Source organism: Coenobita brevimanus, chromosome 56, assembly GCF_032717465.1.
Source record: "Coenobita brevimanus isolate Jiangsu-jjx chromosome 56, ASM3271746v2, whole genome shotgun sequence".
Classification (NCBI taxonomy): domain Eukaryota; kingdom Metazoa; phylum Arthropoda; class Malacostraca; order Decapoda; family Coenobitidae; genus Coenobita; species Coenobita brevimanus.
The window spans coordinates 24,156,244-24,169,546 of NC_137009.1; the positions used below are offsets into that span (position 1 = coordinate 24,156,244).

Below are 13,303 nucleotides of genomic sequence, written 5' to 3' on the forward strand. Positions count from 1 at the left end.
AGATGAGAATGGCAGTGCGTTAGTGGACATTTGTGCTGGGAGGGGGTTGGTGATAGCCAAGACCCTCTTCAGGCATAAGATGATCGACAGGTATACATGGCGAGTGATGAGAAGGATGGGTGGTGAATTGAATGAAAGGAAGGCAATGATTGATTATGTGTGTGTGGATGAAAGGATGCGAAGATGTGTAATAGATGCAAGAGCTTATAGAGGTTGGGGGAGTGGACTTTCTGACCACTACTTGGTGGTGGCCAGCATCAAGATACAAATAAGATGGAGAAATAGAAGAAGGGAAGGACGGGAAGGAGTATTTGGAAGGAGAGTGGAAAGGATACAAAAGGATGAGAAAAAGGCAGAATGTAAGAGAGAAGTGGAGGAACGATTGGGCAAATATGAAGTGACGCAGATGGGGGACGTGGAAGGTGTGTGCAGGATATGAACTGAAGAAATATGTGCAGCATGTGATGTGGTGTGTGGGATGAAGAGAAGACGGAGGGGGGTGCAAGAAACAGCGTGGTGGAATGAAGAGGTGAGACAGGCTGTGGCACAAAAGAAGAAAGCATACAATGAATGGATAAGAAATAGGGGCGTGGAAGAAGTTGAGAGGCGGAAGAGAGAGTTATATGTAGAAAGAAAGAGAGAGGTGAAAAGATTAGTAAGAGAGAGTAAGACGAAAGTGGATGAGGAATTTGGAAGGAATCTGAGTGTAAAGTGGAGGGACTATAAGAAAATGTTCTGGAAAGAGGTGAAAAGAGTAAGACAGGGTGGAAGTGAAGTTAGCAGGTGAGTGGAAGATAAAAATGGTAGATTAATAGTGGAGAAGGAGAAAAAGTGAGCAGATGGAGAGAACACTTTAAGGAATTGTTGAACAAAGAGGATGGAAGTAATGCGAGTATAAGTGGCTGGGGAATGGCTGGGAGAAGGAGGGAGGTGAGAAGACAGGAAGAAATCAGTAGGATGGAAGTTGTGGAAGCAATGAAGAAAGTTAAATTGGGGAAAGCCCCAGGAATTGATGGAGTGTGTGGTGAAATGTTGATGCATAGGGGAGAGATAGGAGTAGAATGATTGTGGAAAATGTGCAGATTGGCCTGGGAGGAAGGTAGAGTTCCGGAGAATTGGAAGTCAGGTATAATTATTCCCTTGTACAGAGGAAAAGGGGAAAAACAAGTGTGTGGTAATCATAGTGGTATTTGTCTTCTTAGTATAATAGGAAAAGTGTATGGTAGGATACTTATTGACAGAGTTAGGGAAATAACAGAGGAATTAGTTGGAGAAGAACAAGGAGGCTTAAGGAAGGAATGAGGTTGTGTAGATCAGATATTCATTCTTAGATCTTTAGTGGAAAAGTTTCTAGAGAATGGAAAGAAGTTGTATGCGGCTTTCATGGATTTGGAGAAAGCATATGACAGGGTGGATAGACACGGATTGTGGAAAGTATTAAGAATATATGGAGTAGATGGGAAGTTGTTAAATGCTGTGAAGAGTATGTATGACGGTGCTAAGGCTGCAGTGTGTGTGGATGGTGAACTGAGTGAACTTTTCTCTTTGAAGGTTGGGTTGAAACAGGGATGTGTCGTGACTCCATGGTTGTTCAGTCTGTACATGGATGGGGTAATAAAAGAGGTACAAGGTAGGGTAGTGGATGTTGGAGTGGCCCTGGTGAGAGAGGGTAGTGTTTGGAAACTCCCTGTACTGTTGTTTGCAGGTGATACTGTGTTGTTGAGTGAAGACAAAGGGGAGCTGCAAGGCTTGGTGGATGAGTTTGGGAGTGTGTAAGAAACGGAATCTAAAGGTGAATGTAGGAAGGAGTAAAGTGATGGTCTTTGAGAGAGGTGAAGGCAGTGAATGTACAGCGAGGTTGGATGGTGAGGAATTGGAAAATGTGAGTACGTTTAAGTACTTGGGTAGTGTGATGAGTAAGGATGGAGGTTTGGAGGGTGAAGTGCTTGAAAGGGCACAGCAGGGAAGAAAGGTTGCTGGTTCCTTGAAAGCAATGATAAGAAACAGGGAAGTGAGCATGGAAGTGAAAAAGTACTACATGACAGTGTTGTGATACCAATTCTAACGTACGGAAGTGAAGCTTGGACGTTGTTGGTAGGACATAAGTCAAGAGTGAGAGCAGTGGAAATGAGTTATTTAAGAGGAGCCTGTGGAGTCACATGGAGAGACAGGCTGACAAATGAGGATATAAAGGAACGTTGTGGTGTGGATGTGGATGTGATAGGATGCGTTAGGAGGAATACACTGAGGTGGTTTGGCCATGTGGAGAGGATGGAGGGTGAAAGACTGACGAGGAGAATGTAGATGAGTGAGGTGGAGGGGGGGGGAAAGGGAGGGGGAGGCCGAGGATGAGATGGAGGGATGTGTTGGAGAAGTATATGAGAGAGGGGGATGTGAGTTGAGAGCAGGGCAGTGAAATGGCGGGGGACAGGGCGACGTGGAGGCGATTTGTTTGTGGCCACCCCGAACGGGATTGAGGCGTCTGGCAATAGATAGATAGATAGATAGGGTACTCCCGTGGAAGATTGTGTCGGGTTGATAGGTGTAAAAACTGAGTCTTTGATGCATTAAAAACAAAAAGATTATTTTTACCCCAGTCAAAGATACGAGCCAAGTCACACATTAGGTGTGCCATAGCCTCATCCTTTGTTTGTACAGCCAATTATGAAAAATTTTTCATGTAAATAGTATTTGTGGTGGATTGCGGTCTTCTTGTAGTGTCATCGAAGTGTTGTTATTGTGAAGGTCTAGTCTCAGCCTTAGTTGTGTCACCGAACCTCTGCCATGCGTATGGACACCGGCAGAAAAACATCAAAAATTACCCAGTTTTCCCACTCACTCTCCCCACACTCCCTTCACGGACCATATGATGCAATCAGCTTGAAGGCGACAGATTGGTGAGTATTATGACACGTTGTTTTTTATTTTTGGTAAAGTATGAACTGAGATATGAAGGTTAAAAAAAAAAAAAAATGATTTTCTCAGGAATGCCCGACTGTGAGAAGGGTTCATGGGAATATGGGCCGGACGCGATGGGTTAAGTTTGGTAAAAGTGAAAAAAGACAAGACTGGGATTATAAGTCAGGGAGTTCAATCCTATGTATACCAGAAAGGGAGAAGGACTCAGGAGTGATTATCAATAACAGACTATCTCTGGCTGACCACATCAATGAGAAGATATGTAACATGTATACACTACTTGCTAATATGAGAATAGCATTCACATATACAAATGAAGACTTGCTGAGAAAGATAATAACATCATTCATCAGACCAACCCTGGAGTATGCATCATTAGTCAGGAATCCTCATCTCAAAAAACATAAGCTTGACAAATTGCAAAGGCCCGCTACAAGATGGCACCAAGCTTAAGGGATCTAAGCTACGAAGAAAAACCAGAAAAATTGAATTTACCAAGACTACAGGAGAGAAGGAAAAGAGGAGACATGGTTATGCTACATAAATGCATCTCAGGGACTGAGAAAATAGACATAAATATGTAACATATGAGGAAGTATCAGCAAGAGGACACTGCAAATAACTACATAAAAAGAGAGGCGCTAAAGACGTAAGGAAATTCAGTTTCCCAAATAGGACAATTGATCACTGGAATGCACTACTGAGTGAAATAGTGTGTGCCCAAACTATTCATAAATTTATGGATATGTATGATGAAAATATTTAATACACGGGACAGTACGAGCTTGACTCATTCCTTTAAAGATTCAAATAGGTAAGAACACACACACACACACACACGAGGCACCGAGCGGAGCAGACGCACGTCGCCACCACTCCAGACCTGGCCAACTTGGCCAATGGCATTACCTAAATTAGTATCTTTATATGAGTCAAGCTCTGTACCAGGTTAGACTAGTGTTCTAATATAGTAAGACTGTTGTTCAAACAGTAAAGAAAACAAAGTAGCACAAGAATGCGCACAATCATCTGATCAGTTGTTTAGTCTATGACTGCACCAGGGAATGTAAGTAGTATATGTGCTTTTAGTACTGTATGATGGCCACATACTTAATAAAGCAAATTTGGAAAAGAAAAGGGATAAAGGTAGAAAACAGGATGATGATTTCTACCAAGAACTGGTTGAAATGGAGACTCACAATAACTGGTGGAACGAATACACAGACTAGAGGTGGCTTTTCAGAATGAGGTTGATGAAATTAAGAAACAGATACACTTGCAAAAGGAAGAAATAGAAAAATTAGGAAAGGAGGTCAACAAGAAAACACAGCAATAGAAGAACTGACAGTAGAAGTGGGTTCACTTAGGAGGAAAATTAGTGAAATGGCAAGTACAGTAGTCAACCATGAGAGTATTATGGAAGAGTTCAAAAATGATAGAGACAGTTATGTATGTAAGCAATCTGATAGATCAGAGCAGTGATACTGAGGAGAAGATAACACAGATGAATGAAGCTGTGCAAAGCTACAAAAATGATGTGGAAACCACTTATGCTGAAATGGTGAAAGTAAGGAAAGACTTAGAAACAAGGGTGGGAGAAAAACGCATTTAAAAGGAAGTGAAAAGAATAATCTAAAACAATCCTAAATTAGTCAGAGATTCAGTAGATATCAACAAATCTATAGTAATCACTGGTATAGAAGAGGAAGAAATAAGAAACAAGATCTGAAGACACAAAAAGGAGATAGCAAATGTAAAGAGAATATTGAAGGAAGTATCAGAGGAAATATGTAGTAAAGACTTAGAGGAACACAAAAGGTTGGGGAAATACGAGAGAAACAAATCAAGGCCCCTAAAGGTAACCTTCCAGAGTGTAAACACTGAGGAGGAGATACTAAAAAATGCAAAGAATCTTATGGAAAAAGAGGAGTTCAAAAATGTATGGATAAAAAGATGCCTAACACAAGAGGAACTGGAATTACTGAAAGAGAAGAGGGAGAAAGCAAAAACAGAAAATGAGAGAAGATCAGAGGAGGAGAAGAATACATTATTTTACAAAGTAATTGGATTGCAGGTACGAAAGTGGTACATAAACAGGAGGGAATAAAACGAGGAAGGTAGTAGAACCATGTCATGACAAGTATATAAACAAGATGATTAAGTTGTACTCAAATGTGGATGGAATGGTATCTAAATTATTAGAGATGATTGATTATATCAGAGAAAATGAACCACATATATTATGCCTAACTGAAACAAAATTAATACTAAGGATATCAAATGGCATCCTAAACTTAGAGGAATACAATATATGGAGAAGAGATAGGAATTTAAAAAAAGGAGGAGGAATAATAATATTAACTAAGAAAAACCTGGAAGTCAAAGATATAGAACTAGATATACCCTCACAAGTAGAACTGATTGCAGTAGAGATCAGTACATCTGAAGGTTCATAATTTGCACAATTTTCAATTTTAGCGTGTGATTTTTCGTACGTATACACGGGACACCTTCCTCTATTCCTCTGCAAGATGCCAGGCAGGGACAATGCCTTACATCGCATAACCTCCCCCCCCTGCATGCCATTGTCTCGGCAATTCACCTGTTACCAGTGACCTTGCCAATAAAGACTTTCAGGGCCAGAGTGATTCCCCAATCGATGACAATGTGGAGGACAAAGTTTACATAGCATTAGTGGAAGAAACAGTCAGAAATGATGATCAGGTAATGTCGCCAAAAAAGGTCAGGTATGTTGATGAGTTAGTGAGTGAAACAATGCTTATAATGCCTATATTACTGTTTGAAAACCAATATACTCTTTCACTACATATAAATTCATACCAAATAAATAGATAAATACCATTTATGAGTGCTGTGGATTAGTTACCCTCTCATAGAACTCGTTTTCTTTGGGGCCAGCCTGATAGAAAACCCAGTAAGGTAAGGAGGTACGGCTACCTGTATCGAGTATTTTAAACCTCAGGTGAGCGATTTCTCTATGAATTTTCTATGTTTCTCACCAAAAGTGGAAGTTTTAGCCAAAAAATTTTTTTTTCCAAAATAGCTTGGAATTGGGGGGCGTTGGAGGAGCGAAATAGCTCGGGACGTGACGGGTTAAGCTACAATTAGGTAAGAACACACACACATATATGAAAAGATAGGACAAATATGACATTTCCAGTGGAGTTCAGATTGGTAGGAATGGTTTCTTATTGTCACTGTCAATTAAGTCTCACCCAGCTGAGTCTAAATTGTAGGTGTAACTGGTCGTTGTCACTGAGAGGAATTTTTTTTTGAGTCCAGGTTGGTAGGTATAATTGATTTTGGTTGTAGTATTATTTGCTACGGAGCTAGGGGGGATCCCGTGAGCATTCTCTGCCCGTTGACGGCCCCGGGATACTACAGTATATTTAGCAGTATCAAATATTTCTCTTGTAAGATTATGTATTCCTCCTTTCAGGTGTCTGAAGGAATTATAGTGACGATGATATGTTTTCATTAAAGTCTTAACGTGATTCTGTTTTGAAAAATCCTTGACTGAGGAATTTTCTTGCGATCTGTTGGCTTCTTGTATAGAGATTTCCAAATTTGTACTTGCCTTTGCAACCCGTAGCAATTGGGACATGTATACACTGTATACTGGAACTCTAGGTATGTTTCTAACACACACACACACACACACACACACACACACACACACACACACACACACACACACACACACACACAACTATCTAACAATAACTGTTTCGCCTCGCCTTGGTAAATGCGGGCAATAACAAAAGGTTAAGGGGATGGTAAGAATTATATAAAAATGACGTACTCAAGTGTTTTATATATTTTCTTTCCCAATCTTAACATCTTCAGTCTGAGTGACGTCCATTACAGTTTATTCCTGCAGCTACCAGGCGATTTTTTTTAAACATATGAAAGGCCTCTAGTTCTGCAGGAGCTTTTTACGGATGTAACTAACATTTGCAGTTCGAAAAGTCTATCCTAAGCCGAACAAAATCGTCAGGAGACATCAGTAGTGTGACAACAGTACGTCACCTGGATTAACGTTTGAAAGTCCCTTCATTCCTTTTGCTTGACTTCGATCACGTCTTTGCTATCATGTTCTTGTTAACTCCACACAATCTTATTCTACTTGAAAGGGCTCTTGTACTGAAGATGTTGGTTAGGGCAGCTTGTAACTCTTCTGGATCTAAAAAATATCTCCTTTGCACAGTATAATTGTTTAAGTTCGCACATGAATTTAAACTATGCCATCTTAGTGATGAATTTTTTGTATAGCTCTTTTACCTTAACGTGGCCCAGATCTTCGTCCTTTAGTTGCTAGTTTCACGAGTTCAGTGACAAAAAAACAAAACAATGGTCGGTTCATTATTGTTCAGAAAAAGACAATGGTACGGCATTACGTTATTCAGAAATACAACTATACGGTTCAACATTATTCAGAAAAATGACAGTGGTACGGTTCTACATCCTTTCCATAGCTCTAGCATTATATTATAGGGTTCATCTCTTGTTACGGCTCAACATTGAAGATGGAGAGATGGCAACTTTTAGCCAGCATGATCTAAAGAGTATGTTTTTCTGCAGCATCGCAACCTCGTTTCCAACTAATTTTACATATTTTTCCTGCATACTATGGATTTATTTTCACTGAGATAGTAGGTCTTCAAGCACTTATTCCTTGGTCATTTAATTTGTATAATTCAAGTAAATAATATCCGCCTGTTTATATATCTGTGATATGAACATGGCTGGTAGGGAAGTAACAAAAAAGTATATGTTAACGAGCTACATTCAGAAATAAACTAGTAAAACATAGGTGATAAGAAGGTCTAAAACCTCCTCCATAGCGAATTGTTTTCCCTGTGTCAAGTTAATGGATATGCCCTGTTGCAATTTCGTAAGATTTTCAGGTTCTCATATCTCTCAACTGAATATTATACTGAGTTGTTTAAATAATAATACTAGGGGTGTCCTAACGAACAGAAGGTTAATGGTACTATTATCTATTGACCTTAACTTGACCACATATTTCATCCTTTTGGAACTTCTCGGAACATAATGGCGCAAAAATACAGTACTATGGTTCTACATCCTGTCCATAACACTGCTTCGTGACTAGCATGTTATTCCAGTGGTAATCCGGTGTTATGGCTCAGCATTCAAGATGCTGAAATAGCTTTTTCAGGCCCAATTAGAGTAAAAATTGTACAGTAATAACATTTCAAACTTGTATGAGTAACATGGTACTAATATTGCCTGACGTTAGCTTGAATAGAATCCAAGAGAAGTTCTGCAACTAGGATGTTGATTTTTAAAAAAATCAAGATTCACATGGAAAATAATAGAAAAATAAAAATGAATAAATAAATGTTACCTCCTTTACTACGATAACACATTCACGCACTTTGTTCTTAACGTCTACAGATTATATCAATTATCCTGTGAAAGGTTTTGGAGATGCACGCTTTCGTTATTGGGTGGCTTAACTGTATGGCCATAAAATCGTCCCTCAACTACCTCCTGTCCCCCGAAAGGAGAATGGTTGACTGAAGGGGAAAGTCGAAAAAAATAATCCTGCGTTCCCCTAGTCTCATATTCAGATGAGCCTACAGCAGCGATCTTTACCAGGGGTGCTAGCACCCCTGCAGGTGCTGAAATAAATTTTAGGGGCTGGAAAAGGCTTCTGTTATGTGCAGTGCTACATTTAATTTATATATTCTATTATTAGGAAGGGGCCACACGTAAGGCCTATATTCCCGGTAGTTATACGAAAATATAAATAAATTGATACTTTTTGAAAAGACTGTAATTTCTTATTTGTCATTCTTTTAAACCATATTTCGATCATTTTAGAATTAAGAACATTTCCACAGAAGCCGCTGTTTATGTGAACATTCCAATTATTGTAGGCAATGGGAGTCACTATGCTCTCTGGTACATGTTCGAAACGTGTGCACTCCCTCGCTTTGCGGTGAGACCATCCCGTTGCACTCCACTGGCTGTCGATGTAGTGCAGCTCAACCGCCAGCTTCCTGAATTACACACTCACTCTAGATTCCAGTTACAGTATTGAAAGGTATTTGATTTCCCCATTAAGTTTTTTTTTTTTTTCTAAACAGTATTGTAAGCAAATGTATAATGCCCATTCAACAAATATTCTTTTCAGTTAATTAAATTTATTTAATTCAGTTCAATAAATTTATTAAAATATTTGCTGGCTAAGAATTTTGCACGTTCTCATTTATTTTTATTTTTTTGCATTGTGTTTTTTGCTAATAACATCTTGTCTCTTCACAGATATATGTGACCGCACAGTGCCAAAAACAAGAGGAGTGACGAATATATCAAGTATGGTTTCACTGACGTCCTGGATAATCGTAGAGGTCAAGACCAAGCACAATGCATGACCTGCCATTTCATTATTTTGCAACTCGAATTTGAAGCCTGCCGGATTTCGAGAATACCAAGCAAAGCATCCAGCAGAACAAGGACAAACTTTCGATGCCTTGCAAGCCAAGAGGGCTAGGTATGACCAGAAAGGTATGCTACCTCGACTTGTAATGAAGCCAGTGTAAAAACCCCTTGTGCAAACTTCCTACAAAGTAGCATACCAGTGCATCAGGGAGAAGGCTTCGCACTCTGCTCCGGAAAACCTGATCAAGCTATGCACCTTTCAGATGGAGGAGCTGGTTCTGGGAACAGATGCAGCAAAGAAGATTAAGGAAGTGCCTCTTTCCAATAACGTCATTGCAGGACGAGTGGCATGTATGAGCTTCGACATTTTGGACCAAGTCGTTCAGTTGATTAAGGACAGTCCCATCCGCATCAGCCTGCACTTGGATGAATCGACAGATGTTTTCAAGATAAGTCAATTGATTATGTATACCCAGCACATCATGGATAGTGGAATGAAAGATGAGTTCCTTTTCTGTCAAGATTTGCAAACAATGGCCAAGGCAGAAGATGTATTTCGCCTCTTGAACGAGTTCTTTGAGAGGCATCACATTAAATGGGTGAAGGTAGGGTCGATCTGCACAGATGGTGCCCCAGCCATGATTGGGAGCAGATCTGATCTCGCTGCTTTGGTAAAAGTGAAAGTACCAGAGCTCATAGTGATGCTCTGTGTTCTCCATCGTCATGCTTTGGCGACAAAGACGTTGTCACCTCACCTCAAGGAAGTTCTGTATATTTGTGTTCAAGTTGAACATTTCATCCGGGGTCGCCCTTTAAGGCACAGAATGTTCAAGCACCTTTGCCAGGAGATGGGAAGTGAACATGAAGTACTTCTCTTCCACACTGAAGTACGCTGGCTCTCTCGAGGGAAAATACTGACCCGTATTGCAGAGCTCCATATTGAGATTGCCATATTCCTCCAAGAGTATTAAAATAAATTTACTGAAAAATGTGAAGATAAAATGTTCATCCTCTCTCTTTCCTATCTGGCTGACATCTTCAGTCACTTGAATGACCTCAACTTGACCATGCAAGGAGTGGGTCTCAACGGTCTTCTTTGTGCTGAGAAGGTAGAAGCCTTCATTATGAAGCTCTCAATTTGGAGGCGTATTGTCCACAAAAGGAATGTTGGAAACTTTCCTACCCTGGACGAAAAGTTCGGGGATGAGACAGTCAGGCCCATGCTCACAGAAAGCATTGTTGCTCACCTCTCACAACTTGAAACCACCATGACACATTACTTTCCTAAGGATCGCACAGTTCCAGAATGGATACAGCAGCTCTTCCTGGCAGACATGAGTGAGGGTGGCAACCTTAAAGAGAAGCAAATCGATCTGCAGGTGGGCCAGGGTTGTCAAACAATATTTCGAACATTACCGCTGTCTGACTTCTGGTGTGCCCAGTAGGGGTGGGCGTATCGATACCAAAATATCGATACTTTCGATACCAGCTTTAGTATTTAAGCTTAAGTATCGATACTGGTGCCTAAGTATGGATATTTCGAATACTAAAGAAAAATGTTCCAATTTGGCAATTTTTTAGGAGAAATTAAGTAATTTCAGTATGCAGAGAAATAATTATTTAGTCCACTGAAAGGCGGGGATAACATTTTTGCGTCTGGCAGCCTGGTGTCTTTGTCTTCTGTCGTCCGACATCACCGAGCATGTGACTGTACTTAATTACAGTCAGTCACACCACTGAATTTGACCAGAGATCACTGTCACAGCAGTGCTTGCACACGTAGGCTATACTGTATATGAAAAAAAAAAAGCATTAAGCAAAGGTCAAGGTATCGGGATCGGTAATCAGTACCTCCGATACTAGTCAAAAAAGTATTCGGTATCATATCGATATGAAACAGCTGGTATCGCCCACCAGTAGTGCCCAGTTGGTGGCATACCCTGGACTAGCAAAGGCAGCACTAGAGATTATTATTCCATTTCCAAATACATATCTGTGTGAGAAAGCATTTTCAGCCATGCTTCAAATTAAAACAAAAGCCCAGAACTGTCTTTAGCCAACTCTAAACCTCAGTTTGGACAAACTAGTGGTCCAAAAGCAGCAACAAATATCACACTGATGGGTGTATGTTTTGTTCCATTTTCATCTTCTCTGATTGAGTTTGCTTATTATTGAACTTATTGATGCCTTATTCTTTGGAAACTGAACAAAATAAATAATTAAAGAGTACATTACTTGTTTTACTTCATCCTTGTAGTACTTGTAGTGCCATGCAAGGGGGTGCTAAACTGTATAGGCCTGACTACAGGGGGTCCTGAGGTCAGAAAAGGTTAAGAAATGCTGGCCTAGAGCCACAACAACATCATCATCACCAACGACAACAGCAACAACAACAGCAGCAACATCAACACCCTCTGAAAGCCACCTGTGAGTGAAGACTATATCCAATCCCTCCAATGAAGCTTAACCCAAGCTGAGAAAAGTTGTCTCACAGTAGCAAGAAACTAATGCAATTGATGACCACAGGTTTCTCAACCTGTCATGTCCAGAAGGAAAATGGAAGGGAAGAAAATTGTCCAGGGGAATGTTTAAACGCTAAGCACCGGGTGATGGTTGTATCTGATGCAAAATTGGTGGATCGGGGCTGCTGGGTTACTGATATAAACGCAAGTGTTTTCGCGCCACAGTTTGAAGTTGCCGCCACATGATCTCATAATCAATGGGTGGGGCTAGCCTCCCCAAGGCAAGCATACCTCAGTCATCTCTGTGACTCTGTCATGTGTAGGACGAGGTTTTCTTATGTCTCTCATCTAATTGTGTTCCAGCCTAATGTGGATTCTTGCCTCATCCATCCCTGCCAAGCCTCTGTCCATGGATACTAGGAAAGAGGTATGTGATAGTGCCACAGAGCATGTCCTGAATGCAACTGTGTCTATTTTATCCAGTAATGGAGAAGTTATCACGTTGAGAGTAAAGCAGAAATCAGTACCATCAACACATAAATACAGCATGCCTTGCGGCCAAAAATTCTGAATCTTCTTCACATCCTTACTCATCAATGCGACCAGTTACAGACCTTGGGGTGGTTTTATTCGCAAGAATAAGAGTTGATGAGTAATATGGTTTTTAATTTGTTTCCCTAACTGCTACACTTTCTGTGGTATTTAGGGTTGAAAACAAGCGACTTTGGAAAAATTGCCTGTACTGGGAGGGTGACGGCGGTATAAACAGCCCGGCGCGGAGGGGTTAACTGAAGAGGAAATGGACATTCATCTTGGAATGAGATGGGTGGATGGAATGGTGAGGCATGAGATTGAGGATGGTGGAGGTTATAGAGGGCAGCCTGATTCGAGAGTACTGGGTTGCATGCAGGTGGCTTGTTCGTGGTCACCCCTTCTATGATTAAGGAATCTGGGTATGGATAGCCTAATGGATAGTTGAGGAATTGTTCTTATGACAAGAAATTTGATCAGAATCAAATAACTTCTTTCAGTAGTGATTGATATGCTCAGAGGTTTCTTCACTTATTTATAATTACTTCGTTAGTAATATGAGTACCAGTAATCGGATTTTGTTGTCAATTTTCTCATTTACTAGGCTGGTGATGAAAACATTATTACATTTTTAGTGTCCTCAAATGTTTGGTCAGTTATGTGAATATGGTCACATATTCAATAGCCACTGCAAAATCCGACTTGCCTTGATGGTCTAACTTCTTTAGTCTGATGCATATTAACCCATTTAGCCCAATTAAGTATTCTGTTTTCGTTTTCTTCATGCTGTCTCCAGACGATTTTCTAAGTTAGAATTTTCCAACTGGAAGGGAAAGATATAGCCTTCATTAACTCTTCACTGCAAGCTTTCTACCCCAAGATGCATAAAAATATAATGGTGGGCAGAGTAAATAAAATCGAAATACAGATAACGCAGACTATTACATGAAGGAGAATGA

At 40.3% G+C, this 13,303-nt stretch overlaps 2 protein-coding genes across 2 annotated transcripts; both read left to right on the forward strand.

Moving 5' to 3' along the window:
- Positions 1 to 9,614: 9,614 nt before the first annotated feature.
- Positions 9,615 to 10,322, forward strand: LOC145401662 (protein FAM200C-like). The gene has a single exon (XM_080273852.1). It carries the CDS (start codon positions 9,615 to 9,617, stop codon positions 10,320 to 10,322), a length of 708 nt encoding a protein of 235 aa, XP_080129978.1.
- Positions 10,323 to 10,418: 96 nt separating this feature from the next.
- Positions 10,419 to 10,796, forward strand: LOC145401663 (protein FAM200C-like). The gene has a single exon (XM_080273853.1). The coding sequence runs from the start codon at positions 10,419 to 10,421 to the stop codon at positions 10,794 to 10,796; it is 378 nt and encodes a 125-aa protein (XP_080129979.1).
- Positions 10,797 to 13,303: the final 2,507 nt, after the last annotated feature.